Genomic DNA, 16596 nt, shown 5'->3' with positions numbered 1-16596 from the left:
GTTGAATGATCAGTATCTCTGATGATGTCAGCCGTTTACCTGGATTTCTGTATCACTCAAAGCACCAAAACCGCTAGCTTTATACCACTTAAAGTACATGGGAACCGCATTTAAAAAAATGAGACAGATACTTACCCAAGGAGAGTGAAGGCTCTGGGTCGTATAGAGCCTTCCCGATCTTCTGCTAGTCCCCTCGTTCCAGTGCTGGCTCGCCCAGTAGCAGTATTTGACTAAATTAGTCAAATACTGCTTTACCCGGCCGAAGGAGGCTTCGGAAGTCTTCAGGGACCCCGAGTGCTCCTGAAGAAGGGCGGCCCTGTACTGCACCTGCGCAAGCACGCTCACGCCTGTGCAGTATGGAGCCGCACGTCTTCGGGAGGGCACGGCTTCCGAAGACTTCCAAATACCCTTTCGGTGGGGGTTTGAAATGGGGGGGGGGGGGGTTTGGGGGAGCCAGCACAGGATAGAGAGCACCGAGAGAGGAGACGGAAGGCTCTATACAACCCAGAGCCTTCCCTCTCCTTAGGTAAGTATTTGCTTCATTTTTTTTAAAATGCGGTTCCCATTCAACAGGACACATCATCAGCTGTACAGCCTGGACCTAGCAATTTCACCCGAGGGATCAGAATCAAATCCCAATCCCCATTGGGTGACATCAGTCATGTGTGTGTATGGGCCTTTAATCTCCTGTAATTGTTCTCATCTTTAGGTATAACCATTTGCCTGTTCATTTTTCCACTAAGTATATTCATTTATTACACCTGTTTTTATCTTCTCTGAGTGTGTTCATCTTCTCTACTTGTTCTTATCTTCTGAGTGTGTTCATCTCCTGCAATGCATCTTATCAGTTCTAAGTTCATCTTGTGTACCTGGTCATACTTGCCCTACTGAGATTCTCCTATATCTGAGAAATCTGGAAAAACTGTTAAAACAATTCAGAAAAATATTTAGCTCCATAAACCCATGTTTGGTTTTTATTGAGGTCTGTGCCTCAGATGAGGAAATTTCCTTCAAGGGCGTCACAAGACGGAATGAGAGATGCTTCTTATTTGAGACACAGACAGCAATAACATGCTGGCAGAGGCTCATGATTAGGGAGGGACAATGAGATGCAAATAATTCTGGGTTGATGCACATTTTGATTGGTCCATTTTCAAGCTGCACACATCTGCTTAGAAATTTGCATCAACTGAGAACTATTTGCATCTCACTGACAATCTATATAAACAATATATAAAACTGACCAGAAGAAAATGAGTAAATTGGGCTCTAACTTTGCAAAATAATCCAGCAGTATCTTCTTCTGGTCCACAGCAGGTCTCCTTTCTTCTAAATCCAGGACAGGTCAAAAGGGTACCGGCACGGGCGGTGCCATTCCAATTTCAGTGTGAATATGAATGGTTGCTGCACAAGTCATTTATTGTTAATGAATAATCCTTCTGGATGGCTTTGCAGCAGCTGATACAGTACTCCCGAATCAGGGCAATAAATGGAATCAAGCCAATGGAGGGCTAGGTTACATTACCCTGAGAAGCCTGATGCTGCTCATTGTCTTCAGGGTCCCTCCTGTTCCTCAGTCCCCTTCTTGAGAGACCCAGAAGAAAAGGAGCTTAATCAGGATTCTTAGGATAAGGGGATCTTGTCATCTATGGATTTATTTAATAGTGCTTCCCTGATCAGGAATACTTTACATTTCTTTAAGTTCAAACTTTCCAGAACTTTCCCTCCTACAGCCGCTGCCCAGAGGGCCCTGGTTACTATATTCTAATTCCAATGCCAGCTCGAAGCACACCTAAAGTGAGATGGATATGGAGGCTGCCATATTTATTCCCTTTTAAAAACCACCCTGGCGTTCTATTGATTGCGCCAGGGTGGCAGCGCAACAGTATTTTTTGCATTTTTAAAAAAAAATCATGTAGCAAGCCTAGCGCTAGCTACATGATTCCCCCCTCCCTGTGGCATCCCACCCATCCCTCCAATAGCCGCTGGCGATCAAGCCCGTCCGGAAATCCCATTCTGAACAGGATTTCCTTTAGGGCTTCCCCCGTCGCCATGGCAACGAACAGAATGACATCATCAATGTCGTGATGTCACAGGGAGTCCCGATCCACCCCTCAGCGCTGCCTGGCACTGATTGGCCAGGCTGCGCACGGGGTCTTGGGGGGGCCCTGTTACGCGGCGGGTAGCGGCACATCGGCGGCGATTGCATCCAACACGCAGCTAGTAAAGTGCTAGCTGCGTGTTTGTTTTTTAAAATTGTGCAAATCAACCCAGTAGGGCCAGAGCCGTGCACAGCGGCGGTCATGGGCGTGCTGAGCTCGTCCATACCGCCAAGTATATTTAATAATACCAGTTGCCTTGCTGAGCTGCTTATCTCGTTTGGCTGAATCACACACCTGAAACAAGCATGCAGCTATTCCAGTCAGATTTCAGTCAAACATAAGATCTGCATGCTTGTTCAGGGTCTATGGCTAAAAGTATTAGAGACACAGGATCAACAGGGCAGCCAGGCAAATGGTATAGTTTAAAAGGAAATAAATATGCCAGCCTCCATATTCCTCTCCCTTGATAGTCCTTTAATGATGGCTAAAACCAGGATTGTTTTGGCCGCTGGTGTTAGATCTGTTCTACTAATGTGTAAATGTTCCTGCAAGTGAGGTTATTAGTATTCATCCGCGGACTTTGTGAAAACCATCAAATTTGCAGACGACACCACCATCATCGGCCTAATTGGTAGCACCGGAGAGCATGAGTACCGCAGCGAAGTAGAAAGAATCTGCAACTGGTGCAGAGACAACAACCTTGTACTCAACGCTGCTAAAACCGTTGAACTAGTCGTGGACTTCAGGAAGAATCCTCCCCCCCCTCCCACCTGTCCTCATTGAGGGTACCGAAGTCTCTAGGGTGACATCTGTGCGGTTCCTTGGCACGACTCTCTCCAACAACCTGAAGTGGGGCAGAACACCACCAACATTCAGAAGAAATCTCAGCAGAGGTTGTTCTTCTTGCGCCAACTAAAGAGATTCGGCATGCCCAGGAAGCTGCTGGCCAGCTTCTATACTGCCACCATAGAATCCATCCTCTGCTCCTCAAACATTGTATGGTACATGGGTGCAACGGCCAGTGAAAAATACAAACTACAGAGAGTCATAACTGACGCAGAGAGGATCATCGGGTCTCCTCTTCCACCTCTTGATCTACTCCACTCCGCTAGGATGATGAAGAGGGCCACTGTGATCTCCCGTGACCCCTCCCACCCAGGCAGAAGCTACTTCAAGCTCCTCCCATTGGGCCGCCGCTACAGGTCTATACCATGCAAAACCACCAGACGGAAGTACACCTTCTTCCCCCAAGCGGTTCGGCTGCTGAACTCCAACCTCCCCCCGTCAGGCCCGCTTTCTGGCATGCCCTACGGGGCCTTCCAGCCAGTTCTCACTGCGGCCCGCCCTGGTTCTTACTGCCCTGGGCAGTATGGGGGCCACCATCATCATCATCATTACTACTATTATTATTGTCATGACTATTATTAGTATTGGGCTGTTCCTGCATGACAGGAAGAACACTAACTGATGCCCGGGGTCTGTACTAACGAGGGTCAGACCTATACCATTACTGTAATTCCAACTGTTTGTGTTGTGTTGTATATCTTGTCTTCCTACACTATGCCTATGCCATGTGTACCACAAATAATTCCGAGTACAGCTCTGCTATACTTGGTGAAATAAAACTGATTCTAATTCTGACTACCTCTAGTAGCCAAATGAGAATGTATGAGTGTTTGTGTAGCAATACATATAACTGAGCAGCCTGGACAATTATACTATCGCTAGCTGAAATGATCATTCATGATCTTGTTGGCTGGTACACACACACAATTTTGATTGGTCAATGATTGGCCAATTTTACAACTCCCATATAGTACAAAAACATATCTATGCACTCGGTTTACAGTATGCAAAGTCTGTTGACCCTTATAGTGAAATATTCTGGCCTTTATTGAAATGAGGGCGGGGCTGAAGCTGGGAACTCTTTGCTGTTATGGGGGCATATCCCATCTGCTTTAAAGGATACCCGGAGTGGCATGTGACATGATGAGATAGACATGTGTATGTACAGTGCCTAGCACGCAAATAACTATGCTATGCTCCTTTTTTTTCTTTCTCTGCCTGAAAGAGTTAAATATCAGGTATGTAAGTGGCTGACTCAGTCCTGACTCAGACAAGAGGTGACAGCACTGTGACCATCACTGATAAGAAAATCCCCTTTTTATCTCTTTCTTGCTCTCAGAAGCCATTTTCTGCTAGGAAAGTGTTTTATAGTTGGAATTTCTTATCAGTGAGGGTCACACTGTAGTCACTTCCTTACATACCTGATATTTAACTCTTTCAGACAGAGAAAGAAAAAAAAGAAACAGAGCTTAGCTATTTGTGTGCTAGGCACTGTACATACACATGTCTATCTCATCATGTCACGTCACTTCGGGTATCCCTTAAAGAGAAACTTTAAAATTGCTTATTTTTTACAATGTTAATGTAAAAAAAAGCAGATCTTTTAAAAAAGCATTTTTTTTAAATAAAAAAAGCAGATCTACTCAGCTGGGACTGTGTCCATTCCCTGGCTGCTTGTGTGTCCCTCGCCACAGTTCCACTCCAAGACGGTAGCCCGGGGTCCCCTCCATTGCAGCAGCCAAACTGGCGAGGTTGTGCAGAACACTCCCGGGTACGTAAGCACGATCCCGAGTGGCCTCCGACCTCACCAGGTTGGCTGTTGCACTGGAGGGAAACCCCGGGCTACCGTCTTGGAGTGGAGCTGTGGCGAGGGACACATAAGCTGCCAGGGGCTGGAGGAAGCCCCAGGTAAGATCTGCTTTAAAAAAAAAAACCCTGGATGTTTCCTTTAACTACAAAATCATCAGGAATAGAGCTAGGGGGTGTGGCCAGACGATTTCCCCATAATCCCCACAAGATTAAAGTGTACCTGAAATGACATGTGACGTGTTAAGATAGACATGTGTACATACAGTGGCAAGAACAGACATCTATGCTGTGCTCCTTTTCTTTTTTTCCCTGCCTGAAAGAGCGAATATCCAACTATGCAACTGACAGTTTTTCTTCACTCAGGACCCAGTCGGTCTATAGCCTCCCTCACTGATAACAAATCACAGCTAGAAAGCACTTTCCTAAGCAAATAACTGGGCTTCTGACTGAAAGGGAAAGATAAAAAGGTCAATAGCTCATGTATTTTCGCTATGGGACTCTTGAGACACTGCAATTGAGCAGAGACAATAAAACAGAAAATCCACGTTGTAAATGTTAAGAAAAACAAAAATTTGCTTTCCTAAAACAGAAAGAATTTGCGATAATTCAGGTTGGAGTGAGCTCGAGATGTCTCCCAGAGCACCACTGCTGAATATATGCAAATTAACCATTGTACGTTGTAAATGTGTGTGCATAAAATAAAACCATGAAAAAGTCATTTCTAGGAGTAGGACATATCCAACTGTAGATCTCATCTGTTTATTTTCATCTCGGGTTCACTTTAAAGAAAAGTTTATTGACTGAATGGATATTTGAAAAGTTCCTGATATGTATTCTAAAATTTTTATAAACATAACATTTCCAGCTGTGAAATACAACCATATCTTTTCTAGTGTTTTTTCGAGTGCAGATTAAGATTTCCCCTAGAAACAAAACATTTCCCACACTCTGAACAAGTATAAGGACGCTCACCAGTGTGGGTCCGCTGGTGATTACAAAGGGCCTGCTTATGAATAAATCCTTTCCCGCACTCCAAGCAGGAAAAAGAGCGAATGCCTGTATGGGTTCTGTAATGTGTACTAAGGTGTCCTCTGTCTTTAAAACTCTTCCCACACTCTGAACAAGTGTAAGGCCGCTCTCCAGTGTGGATCCTCTGGTGGCAGCGGAGGAGTTCTTTAGAAATGAACCCTTTGCCGCACTCCAAGCATGCATGAGGTCGTTCGCCAGTGTGGGTTCTTTGGTGTCTGCGAAGGTCTTTCCTCTGAAAGAAGCTTTTATCACATTCTGAGCATGAAAACGGCCGCTCGCCAGAGTGAGTCATCTGGTGGCGGAGAAGGTCTCCTCTCTCACAGTAGCTTTTCCCACACTCTGCACAGGAGAAAGGCCTCTCACCGGTGTGGACTCGCTGGTGCACACGAAGATGGCCTTTTTCAGCAAAGCTTTTCCCACATTCTGAACAAGGATAAGGTCGCTCACCTTTGTGAGTCCTGAGGTGTCTCTGAAGGTCTTTATCCTGGATGAAACTCTTAGTACACAGCGAGCATAAGAAAGGACGCTCTGCAGTGTGTCTTCTCTGGTGTCTGACCAGGCTGCTTTTCTGAAGAAAGCTTTTTCCACACTCTGAACAGGAATGAGGTGAACCACCATTGTGGATTTTTCGGTGCTTAACAAGGTACTCTTTCCGTAGGAAACATTTCCCGCATTCTGGGCATGAAAACGGACGCTCACCTGTGTGGGTGCGCTGGTGTTCCAGAAGTTTAACTTTCAGTAAGAAGGATTTCCCACACTCCAAACATGGGAAGAGAACTTTGCCGCTGTGGGTCTTCTCATGCAAAACAAATTCTCTTCGCTTTCTAAACGCTTTCCCACAATTTGAACATGAGTAAAGTGGCTCGCCACTGTGGGTTTTTTGGTGTCTGTTGAGGTCTTTCCTCTGAAAGAAGCTTTTACCACACTCTGAACATGAAAATAGCCGCTTCCCGGAGTGAGTGAGCTGGTGGCAGAAAAACTCTCTTTTCTGACAAAAGCCTTTCCCACACTCTGGACAGGAAAAAGGCCGCTCGCTAGTGTGGATTCGTTGTTGGTGCACACTAAGGTGTGATTTTAAAGTGAAACATTTCCCACACTCAGAACAAGAATGAGGACGCTCACCTGTGTGACTCATGTTGTGTCTCAGAAGGTCTCCTTGGTGGATGAACGTTTTATTACAGACTTTGCATAAGAAACGACGCTCGGCAGTGTGCCTTCTCAAGTGCCTACGAAGGTCTTTTTTCAGAAGATAGCTTTTCCCACACTCTGAACAGGAATGTGGTCGATCACTGCTGTGGATTTGTTGGTGCCTATCAAGGTATTCTTTCTGTAGGAAACGTTTACTGCAATCCAGACATGGAAACAAAAGCTTGTGTGAGGGCACCTTCTGGTCTTCAGAAAGAGCTGTTCCAGGAGGAACACAATTATCAAAGTTCCAGCTGTGAATTACATGAACATCTCCATTGGTGCCACCATCTGACTTAGAGGAAGATTCCTCCAGAATACATGCCTCTGCAGATGTAGCCGTACTGCTGTCCTGTGGATAAACATCTGGTGCAATATTGTGGGATTTCTCAGATGATTGTTTGAGAAGAGAAGAACCCACAGAGCTGATTGTATTGTAAAATCTGTAATCAGTGCTTTTATTAACAGGATATCCTGCTGTCCAACCTTCTGTGCCACCATTACCTTCTGCAGCATCGTCTGGATGTGTCACAGGATGTCCCCCTGACATGTTCCCGACATCGTGTCCCCCTGCTGGAGAGAAATATGTTAACACTGGATATACTTATGGGATGGACCATTATAAAGAGACAAACTATCTCCACTTCATTTATTGGGGTCATGATATAATAAGGAACAAAGGGCCTGATGCACAAACATACAGTAATATTCCCATGCACAAGGCAGCGCGCAAAATTATTACCAGTACTAATGGCAACAGAGTACCACGCACTGCAAAATTAGCATGATCCGTGGTACATGGGTAATGTGAGCCTTGCTATGGTATTGCATGTTAAAAAACCTGAAGGGAACAAAAGTGCCATGAATACTTACCTCAGTGAAGGAAAGCCTTTGAATGATCCAGAGGCTTAGCCAGTTCTCCTTGCCTCCACTGTGTCCACGATCCAGCTCCACATGTCCACAGAGGGGTGTAAGAGGATCAGTAACTCTCTGGACTATCTTGAGGCTACCTACTACCGAGGTAAGTACCTATATTTCAATCTTCTGTGGACTCATATGTTTAGGTGCATCCAATTCACTCAACGAACTGCAGCCCCAGTCTTCTGAGATGGCTAATACGGAGAAGGGTAATTAAGGAGTCAAAAAGCAACTCTCAGCTACTTGAGCAAGGCCGGGTTCATACAAAAAATGGGTAGTACGCAATTTTTGCAGACCAGCTGGAGGAAGTGGATGCAGACGCAACCAATACACCACGTACAACTCACCTTTTCCAAATTAGAATCAGTTTATTTGGCCAAATAAGTTTGCACTTACACTACACTTTACTCATCTTGCATCATCCATTTAGGTTCTTCGCTGCTGTAGGCAAGGCAACTTAGGTCCTCTTTACAAGGATAAGGGCCAGGATACAAATTGGAGCCCTAGCAGAAGCATCAGTCTCCCATTGGTTTCAGGAGGATTCCCATTGGTCTTTTGCAATCCAGTGATAGCCTGATGCATCTGCCAGGGCTTCAGTCTGTATAGCGGCGCTTGTTCCATGCAGAAGACCCTAGCAGCAGTGCCAGCAGCAACAAAGGACTCGAATGAACAGCGGCATGTTAAGTGACAGGTGGCAACACCAGCAGAACTGGATGCACAGCAGAGGGTGTGTGAACGATGTGCGTGGACTTGCAATGGAACCTGCGCAGATCCTTTGTTGTGCATCCAGACAAATGGGAACCCGGCCGGTTTCATTGCCAGTTTCCAGAAGACTATCCGCTTGCCTGCTGTCTGGCCTCACTTCATTAGTTCCTCACTGCCCTGCAATTACCACGCCTTCCTGACGCTGGTTTCCATTGTGTGATAGTATGCAGCCCCATCCTTGCTTCCTAGTGTCCATCCACCTCTGGATCATAGCTCAGGTTTCTGCTTCCTAAATCCCATAGCCAGGAAATTTGCATGGTTTAAAACTAAATAAATATGTTAGCCTCACTATTCGCCTCACTTTAGGTGCTTGATTCACTAAACTGTGCTAACCCATAGCACGGCCGCGCTAGCGTTTTGCGCACATTTTCACGCACAATCGCGCATTTTTGCCCGCGATTGTGCGTGAAATTTTACAATTGTGCACAAAACGCTAGCGCTGCCATGCTATGAATTAGTACGGTTTAGTGAATCAAGCCCTAGGTGTGCGATAAGCACTGTATATGCTGTACATGCACCCACTAGTGTTCACCTATAGAGCAGGGCAGCAGATGTATGCACCAAGGTCCTTACAGAGAGGGTGGAAGAAGGGTACACTATGGGAAATGGTGCAGTGGAGCTATGAGAATTTCATGGCAATGCGGAACTAGTTGGCACCAGCCTGGTCTTTAATTTTGGGATTACCAGAGCTTTAAATTAGTTGAAAATGTGCTTATTGCTTACCTGCACTGATGTCCACTAACAAATCTTCCTTTTTAATTGTCCTCATAATGCCACCCTCCTCCATAGGTTGCTGACTGCTCCTCAAATACGTCTCTTCTTCCTTTTTAATTATCCTTATGCCACCCTCCTCCATAGACTGCTGATCACCCCTCACATAGGTCTCTTCTTCCTCCTCTTTAATTGTCCTCATCATGTCACCCTCCTTCATACACTGCTGATCACTCCTCACACACGTCTCTTCTTCTTCCTCTTTACTTGTCCCCATCATGTCACCCTCCTCCGCAGATTGGTGATCACTCCTCACATATGTCTCTTCTTCTTCCTCTTTAATGGTCCTCATCATGTCACCCTCCTCCATAGTCTGCTCATCACTCCTCACATATGTCTCTTCTTCCTCTTTAATTGTGTTGATCTGATTGGACTCTTCCATAGACTGATCATCGCTCCCACAAGCGTTTTCCTCTTTAATCTGTAATGTTCTTCACCCTAAACCCACAAAATAATAATAATTATTATTATTAAATAAACCCACAATATAATGAATATAATAGGTTTACAGTGTAATGATTTCAAGACAACTTTCCCCAATATGGAATGCCCCCAAAAGCCCTCCAGGATGTTAAAGCAAACCTGTAGAGGGGATAGTTGGTTAGATACTTACCTCAGTAGTTGAAAGCCTCTGGGTGGCTTTCCAGGTCCTCCTACAGCCCACCACTCTAGCACAGGGTCCCTCTTTATCTTGAGTAAAGTCTGCACCTGCCATTCTACTGGACATAAGCGGACATTACTTGCACATTCCCAGGGCCGGATTTGTACTTTTTACCGCTCAAGGCCAATGTCACCAGCCGCCCCCTTTCAGTATAGGTAGCGAGATGATCCCTCCCTCCAGTATAGGTAGCCAGATGACCCCCCCCCCCTCCAGAATAGGTAGCCAGATGACCCACCCCTCTTTCCCTCTAGTATAAGTAGCCTGATGACCCCTTCTCCTCCCCCTCCAGTATAGATAGCCAGATTACTCCCTGAATCTCTTCCTTTCCCACTCCCCCCTTTCAGTACAGCTTGCCTCCACACCACAGCAGCCATCAGTGTCACTCACTTCTCTGCTTATCTCCAGTGTAGAAGCTTCCTCTTCCCCTCCGTCTCCAATGCTGCCAAAGTCCGTAGCCACCCGCCACAATGCCAACGTGCACAGAGAGCATGGCGGCCACTGCACAGATAGCTGGCAGCAGAGTACTCGTGGTCAGAAGCTGCCTGATCTCCCTGCATTGCAGCATTTGCAAGCTTGCAAATGCTGCATCAGATTAGTCAGCTTCTTTGGTGCCCTTGCTCCTGTGGTGCCCTGGGCCATGGCCTAGGTGGCCTAGGCGTAAATCCGGCCCTGCACATCCCCAGTATGGATGCACTTGTCTGTTGCCGGGAGCATGGAGAGAGGAAACCTATTCAACAGCTTTTGTCAAATAGGTATAGAGGTACCCTGCGCTGGAACAGCGGGCTGCAGGGGAATTGAGGAAGCCTCTGGACCATCTAGAGGCTTCACAATACTGAGGTAAGCATATAACATCTTCTCCTCACTTTAGGTTCCTTTTAAGTGTAAACATCATGTTCAAGAAACATAACCTAACAATTCTGTTGATCCATTTCTAGACTCGCTGACTTTAACACATTGGGCAGTTTAGAGATAAGTGTTGCATTTCTGACTGTGATGTGACTTGTGTGTGATGAGCCCTCACCCATGACCAACACAGAGGTTAATGCAGTCTTGTACAGTTTGAAGCCACATTTTACAGAGTACATAGCCATGTCCCTGACTGTCCTCAGAGGAGCTCACAATCTAATCCTACCATTGTCATGGTCTAATGTCCTACCATATTATTATTATTTTATTATTATTATTTATTTATCACTGACATTTCCTGCAGCACTTTATAGAATACATAGTCATGTCCCTGACTGTCCTCAGAGGAGATCACAATCTAATCCTACCATACTCATAGTCTAATGTCCTACCATATTATTATTATTATGTATTTATATAGCACTGACATCTTCTGCAGCACTTTAGTGTCCTCAGAGGAGCTCATAATCTAATCACTATCATAGTAATAGTCTAATGTCCCTACAATCCTGATCCTCTGACGAAGCAATGGAGGTTGCGATACATGTGAGGGACGGCGTGGACGGTAGCTCTCGGGACACCTGTGGTAAGTAGCCTTTATTCTATCATCTTTGCAGAGGTTCTTTGCGCCATGTTGTAGTGCCTAGCGGCATACTTGTGAGGGACATCATATCTATATCTTTCCTCTTTATTGCTGCTACTGTGGTTTACAGTATATATGCATGGATTGTCGTCTCTTGTCGGGCTCCATACACATGGAGTTTGCAATAGATATATGTATATTTACTACCCTTGTGTCTCTGAGATATTTATATGTCATTTTGCTACATATAAACAACTTTGTACATTTGTCAGCTACTGGTCCACGTTGGTTATCTGTTTTTAATAGTTTTTTGATGATACGTCCCTGTTTAAATAAAGACCCCTATTCCCCAGATGAGTCCGGAGTGGAGGACGAAATGCATGGGCGGAGCCAGCACGTCTGACAGCATTACGCTACGGGAACGGACGGGGTTGAGGTAGCACAGAGAATCAAAAGGAATGCCGCCGCACGCACACGCGGGGAGCAGGATACCGCAGTAAACTCGCTAAGGGGGCGGATATTCACCCTAAAGATACCGATACACGCTTGTTACAAGCCCTGGGCTGTGTAAGTGTACCTTTAATCGCAGGCAGAGGCTTATGTGTTAAATGCATACTGCGCCATGATGTATTTATGGTCTTATATTTTCTGGATGGAATAAAACATTATTGTGGAAAGCACTGACATCTTCTGAAGGTTGCAGTACTGTACAAAATACATAGCCATGTCACTGACCGTCCTATGAGGAGCGGTAATCCTACTGTAGTCATAGTCTAATGTCCTACCATATTATTATTATGTATTTATACATCACTGTCATCTTCTGCAGCACTGACTATCCTATGAGGAGCTCACAATCTAATCCTTACCATAGTTAAAGCTTATGCCCCTATTGTGGTTTAAAGGGAATCTGAAGTGAAAATAAACTTATGATATGATTTGTATGTTTAGTACTGCTAAGAAATAAAACATGATTAGCACAGATATGAGTCTCATATTGTTTCCAGTACAAGAAGAGTTAAGAAACTTCAGATGTTATCTATGCAAAAGAGCTTCTGTGAGCTCTGCGACTTTATAAAGTCGTGAACAGCACTGTCTTTTGGAGCACTTATCTCAACTGTCTCATGGTTTCTTCTTTGTTTATGGTCTTTCTGCAGAGAAAAGTTCAAAAAGTCATTAGCCTGCTCTGTGAAATCATTTAAAATGCTGGGTGTATTGAGAAAACTGCATTTATTAGAGAATTATGCAATGTTATAAAAAAGGAATATATCTGAAAAAAAAATAAGACACTATTTTCTTTGCTACTAATGTTTTATTAATTATTCATATTACACAACCAAATCATTACATCATGATTTTTTTTCCGCTTCAGTGTCAATTTTGGAGGTAACTAATTGACTTATTTGTAAGTTTTTGAGACCAGAATGTCTGGAAGAAACCTCCACAAGCAGGAGAACATACAAACTCCATGCAGATGGTGTCTTGGCCCATATTTGAACTGCAAGGCAAAAGTGAAAACGTAGGCAATTCTCTTCTGTAAGCAGTAGCACACTCAGGCCTTAGTGCAGCAAGCCTGGGAAAGGTTTCCTCAATACAGAGTTATAGTCATTGGGGCGGTGGGTCATATAAATGTGAAGCAGAAACCAGCGCTGCGTTATATGTTGGCGCTTTATAAATACAATAAATAATAATAATAATAATAATAATAAAGGCAAATGGAATAGACTGTTGTTGGATAGGTGATGGGGGAAGGGTTTTGTGCTGGGATATATTTCTGGACACATTTAATTCATCCTTCATCCTCTTGTAGGTGGTCATGTGATCTATAAGTTTAGGACGTTATCCTGTATATGTTTTCTTCCTGGCCTGCTGCTGAGTCTCTGCAAGCAATACAATCAGCACAGAACAGATATGCTAAGAATGGTCACTGAGCACCACTTTTCAATCACTCTACAATGTCTAATATGCATAAATATTAAAATACTTTCTTACCGCCTCTGCTGCAAGCCCCCACGATATCTCCTCTCTAGTTACTCCAGGCAGGTTTCACTCCACACCTGTCTTTCTATAACATCTGCCAACACGTCCTATCTGTGCGTTCCACTCATTGGTTTCTATGCGTTACATTTAGTATTTGTAAGATCACCACCTTGTGGTTAAACATAAGAACTGCAGTCTCCTATTCACTATCCTAGGTTCTGATTCATATACACTTTAGGAGGAACCCGGGGCCCCATGTTGGTGAACAAGACATGTTTGTACAATAAAAATTTTATGATGGAAAAAAACAGACATATTTGTCTTAAGAAGAACAAATCTAATCAGAAATGCAATGTGACACCATTATACCTACACATTACAGCTGGCAGAATACCGTCAAATGACGCCTGGAAGGTCTGCAATATGATCTGTTCTTTGTATGAAAAATAATCATATTTCTCTGGTAAGGAGAACCTTCTACATTATGAAATTTTTACTTGATCAAGTAAATGATCGGTATTTGGCTAATGTCCAAAAGTTACCAGGATTCCTGCCTGGTATCACTACATCACAACACCTAGACAAGACATAGAACATTTTTATTGCACTTTTCTCCTGGCAGACTCAAAGCACTTCAGAGCTCCTCTTCAGGCAGCAGCAGTGTTAGAGAGTCTTGCCCAACATCTCCTTACTAAATAGGCACTGGTTTACTGAACAGGTCGAGTCAAACGCCAACACCGAAATATACCATTTGATGCAATGCAAAGCAATACAGCAATTCATCTACCATTACCCAAACCTACAATGCTGCAGCCTGTTTTTTTTTGTTGTGTTTGTGTGTGTAAAAGTTCTTCAAAAAATAAAGTTTTGTATTTTTTTTATTTTTTATTATTATTTCGTATTTATATAGCGCCGACATATTACGCAGCGCTGTACAGTGTATATATATATATCTTGTCACTAACTGTCCCTCAAAGGAGCTCACAATCTAATCCCTACCACTGCCATATGTCTATATTATGTAGTGTAAGTACTGTGGTCTAGGGCCAATTTTAGGGGGAGCCAATTAACTTATCCGTATGTTTTTGAAATGTGGGAGGAAACCGGAGTGCCCGGACGAAACCCACGCAGACACGGAGAGAACATACAAACTCTTTGCAGATAGTGCCCTGGCTGGGATTCGAACCGGGGACCCAGTGCTGCAAGGCGAGAGAGCTAACCACTACGCCACCGTGCTGCCCAAAAAGAAATATATAGTGATATCGAGAGATATGTGGGTCATAACCGGATGGGGTTTCTTAAGTACACTGTATGCAGCATGCAATCACTGGACAATATGTAGGGAAATGCATTGTGAAGATACCTAATCGAAAATATAGATAATGCTTGATAAACTGTTTATGTTTACAAAATAAGTTGATTTCCTTCAAATGTATATCAGATTGCATTATCTATTCCTATGATTCTAAAGGCCATTACCTGCTTAGGTGGAATTTTTGGAACAGACAAGAATCACAAGACAATGGCAAGACAGCGCCCGAGATGTCCTGTATCACAAGATATTACATAATCTAAAGCATGCCTAAGCCAGCAGATTTTGCTAACCAATCATCTAACATCAATCTAGCATGTTATGTAATTGCCTTATGTGAAATATACATTCTTAACACTAACCCATTTTAATACGTATAATCTGATTAAATTATGTCATACGCTAAATAAAAGCTCTTCCCGAACTTTTGGGAGGCAGTCAGAGTGCTATACCGAACCAGACGGTTTGCGTCTCTCTCCTTTGTGTGTGCACATACTGATTCCATGTACCACCAGAGGCTTACATCTTAGACATACAGGGGTTGGACAAAATAATGGAAATTTTGGCATCATAATCTTTAAACATGTTTTAAGCAATCAAAACTTGACATATGTTAAAGTTTTTTTGTTTATTATTTTTGTTATTTGATATGTTTAATTAAAATAATTGTTTTTTACAGATATTTAAACAAAAGTTGGTTATAATTTATAAAAAAGGGCAAATCTCTCAGACTTTCAAAGAGGCCAAATTGTTGGTGCTCCTATGGCAGACACTACTGTAACAGAAACTGCCCGAATGCTTGGCATTTCAAGAGGTACTGTCTCAAAAGTAATGACTGCCTTTGAAAGAGAAGGAAAAACGTCCTCAGCAAGTACAGTTGTGGCCGAAAGTCGAAGTTGTCTGCGAGAGACCGTCAGACTCTAAATTGAATTGTTAGAAACCACCAGAATTTGTCCCCCGAGCAGTGGAAAAATTTGATTTTGATTCACTGATGAATCATCGTTTACCTTATTTCCGACCTCTGGCTGAGTGTACATTTGGAGACACCCGAAAGAAGCATTTCATCCAGACTGCCTTCTCCCAACTGTAAAACATCTTTCAAGATGATAATGCCCCAATCCATACAGCTAGAATTGTTAAAGAATGGCACGAGGAACATTCTAATGAAGTTGAGCATCTCATCTGGCCACCACAATCCCCAGACCTCATTATTGAGCATTTATGGTCGGTTTTAGAGATTCAAGTAAGAAGTCGATTTCCGCCACCATCGTCTCTAAAAAACCTGGGGGGTGTTTTAACTGAAGAATGGGATAAAATTCCATTGGAAACAATTTACAATTTGTATGAATCAATACCTCGGAGAACTGAGGCTGTAATTGCTGCAAAAGGTGGACTTACACCATATTAAAATATATTTTGTTGATTTTCAAGGTGTTTCCATTATGTTGTCCAACCCCTGTATTTGTTCAGCGATTTCAATAGGATGAATCATTCCTGGTCTTTTATGGGGCTTTGAGACCCTCCACTATGACCTTCTCCATTATAGAAGCAATGCTCTACTCCTGCCCGAGTCCAGAATTTTTCACTTCCTTAAAGAAAATCTGTGAGATTTGCAATCCAAAAATATAGTTACTTACCTTGGGTCAGGGGAAGCCTCCGGGTCTTCGAGAGGTTTCCCTTTGTCCTCTTCTGTCAGGCCATTCCAGCACTGAGACCTCCAAAGATCGTG

At 43.7% G+C, this 16596-nt stretch overlaps 1 protein-coding gene across 2 annotated transcripts; it reads right to left on the bottom strand.

Moving 5' to 3' along the window:
- Positions 1-5513: 5513 nt before the first annotated feature.
- On the bottom strand, positions 5514-13655 carry LOC137536448 (zinc finger protein 271-like). 2 transcript variants are annotated; one of them, XM_068258651.1, is made up of 3 exons: positions 13568-13655; positions 9378-9863; positions 5514-7544 (listed from the first exon to the last, which is right to left on the bottom strand). In XM_068258651.1, exons 2-3 carry the CDS (start codon positions 9805-9807, stop codon positions 5647-5649), a joined length of 2328 nt encoding a protein of 775 aa, XP_068114752.1. In that variant the 5' UTR covers positions 9808-9863; positions 13568-13655; the 3' UTR covers positions 5514-5646. The 2 variants fall into 2 exon arrangements, with proteins under 2 accessions (XP_068114752.1, XP_068114753.1); XM_068258652.1 differs by having other exon boundaries at positions 5514-7541.
- Between the last annotated feature and the right edge of the window lie 2941 nt (positions 13656-16596).

This window comes from Hyperolius riggenbachi, chromosome 10 (assembly GCF_040937935.1).
Source record: "Hyperolius riggenbachi isolate aHypRig1 chromosome 10, aHypRig1.pri, whole genome shotgun sequence".
Classification (NCBI taxonomy): domain Eukaryota; kingdom Metazoa; phylum Chordata; class Amphibia; order Anura; family Hyperoliidae; genus Hyperolius; species Hyperolius riggenbachi.
This window is presented reverse-complemented; position numbering and strand designations above follow the sequence as displayed.

Coding starts and splice junctions, on each gene's coding strand:
- LOC137536448 (XM_068258651.1), bottom strand. CDS start 9,807: ATGGAAGAGTCCAATCAGATCAACACAATTAAAGAGGAAGAAGAGACA. Junction 7,545..9,377: donor GTTAGTGGACATCAGTGCAG/GTAAGCAATAAG, acceptor ATTTCTCTCCAG/CAGGGGGACACGATGTCGGG.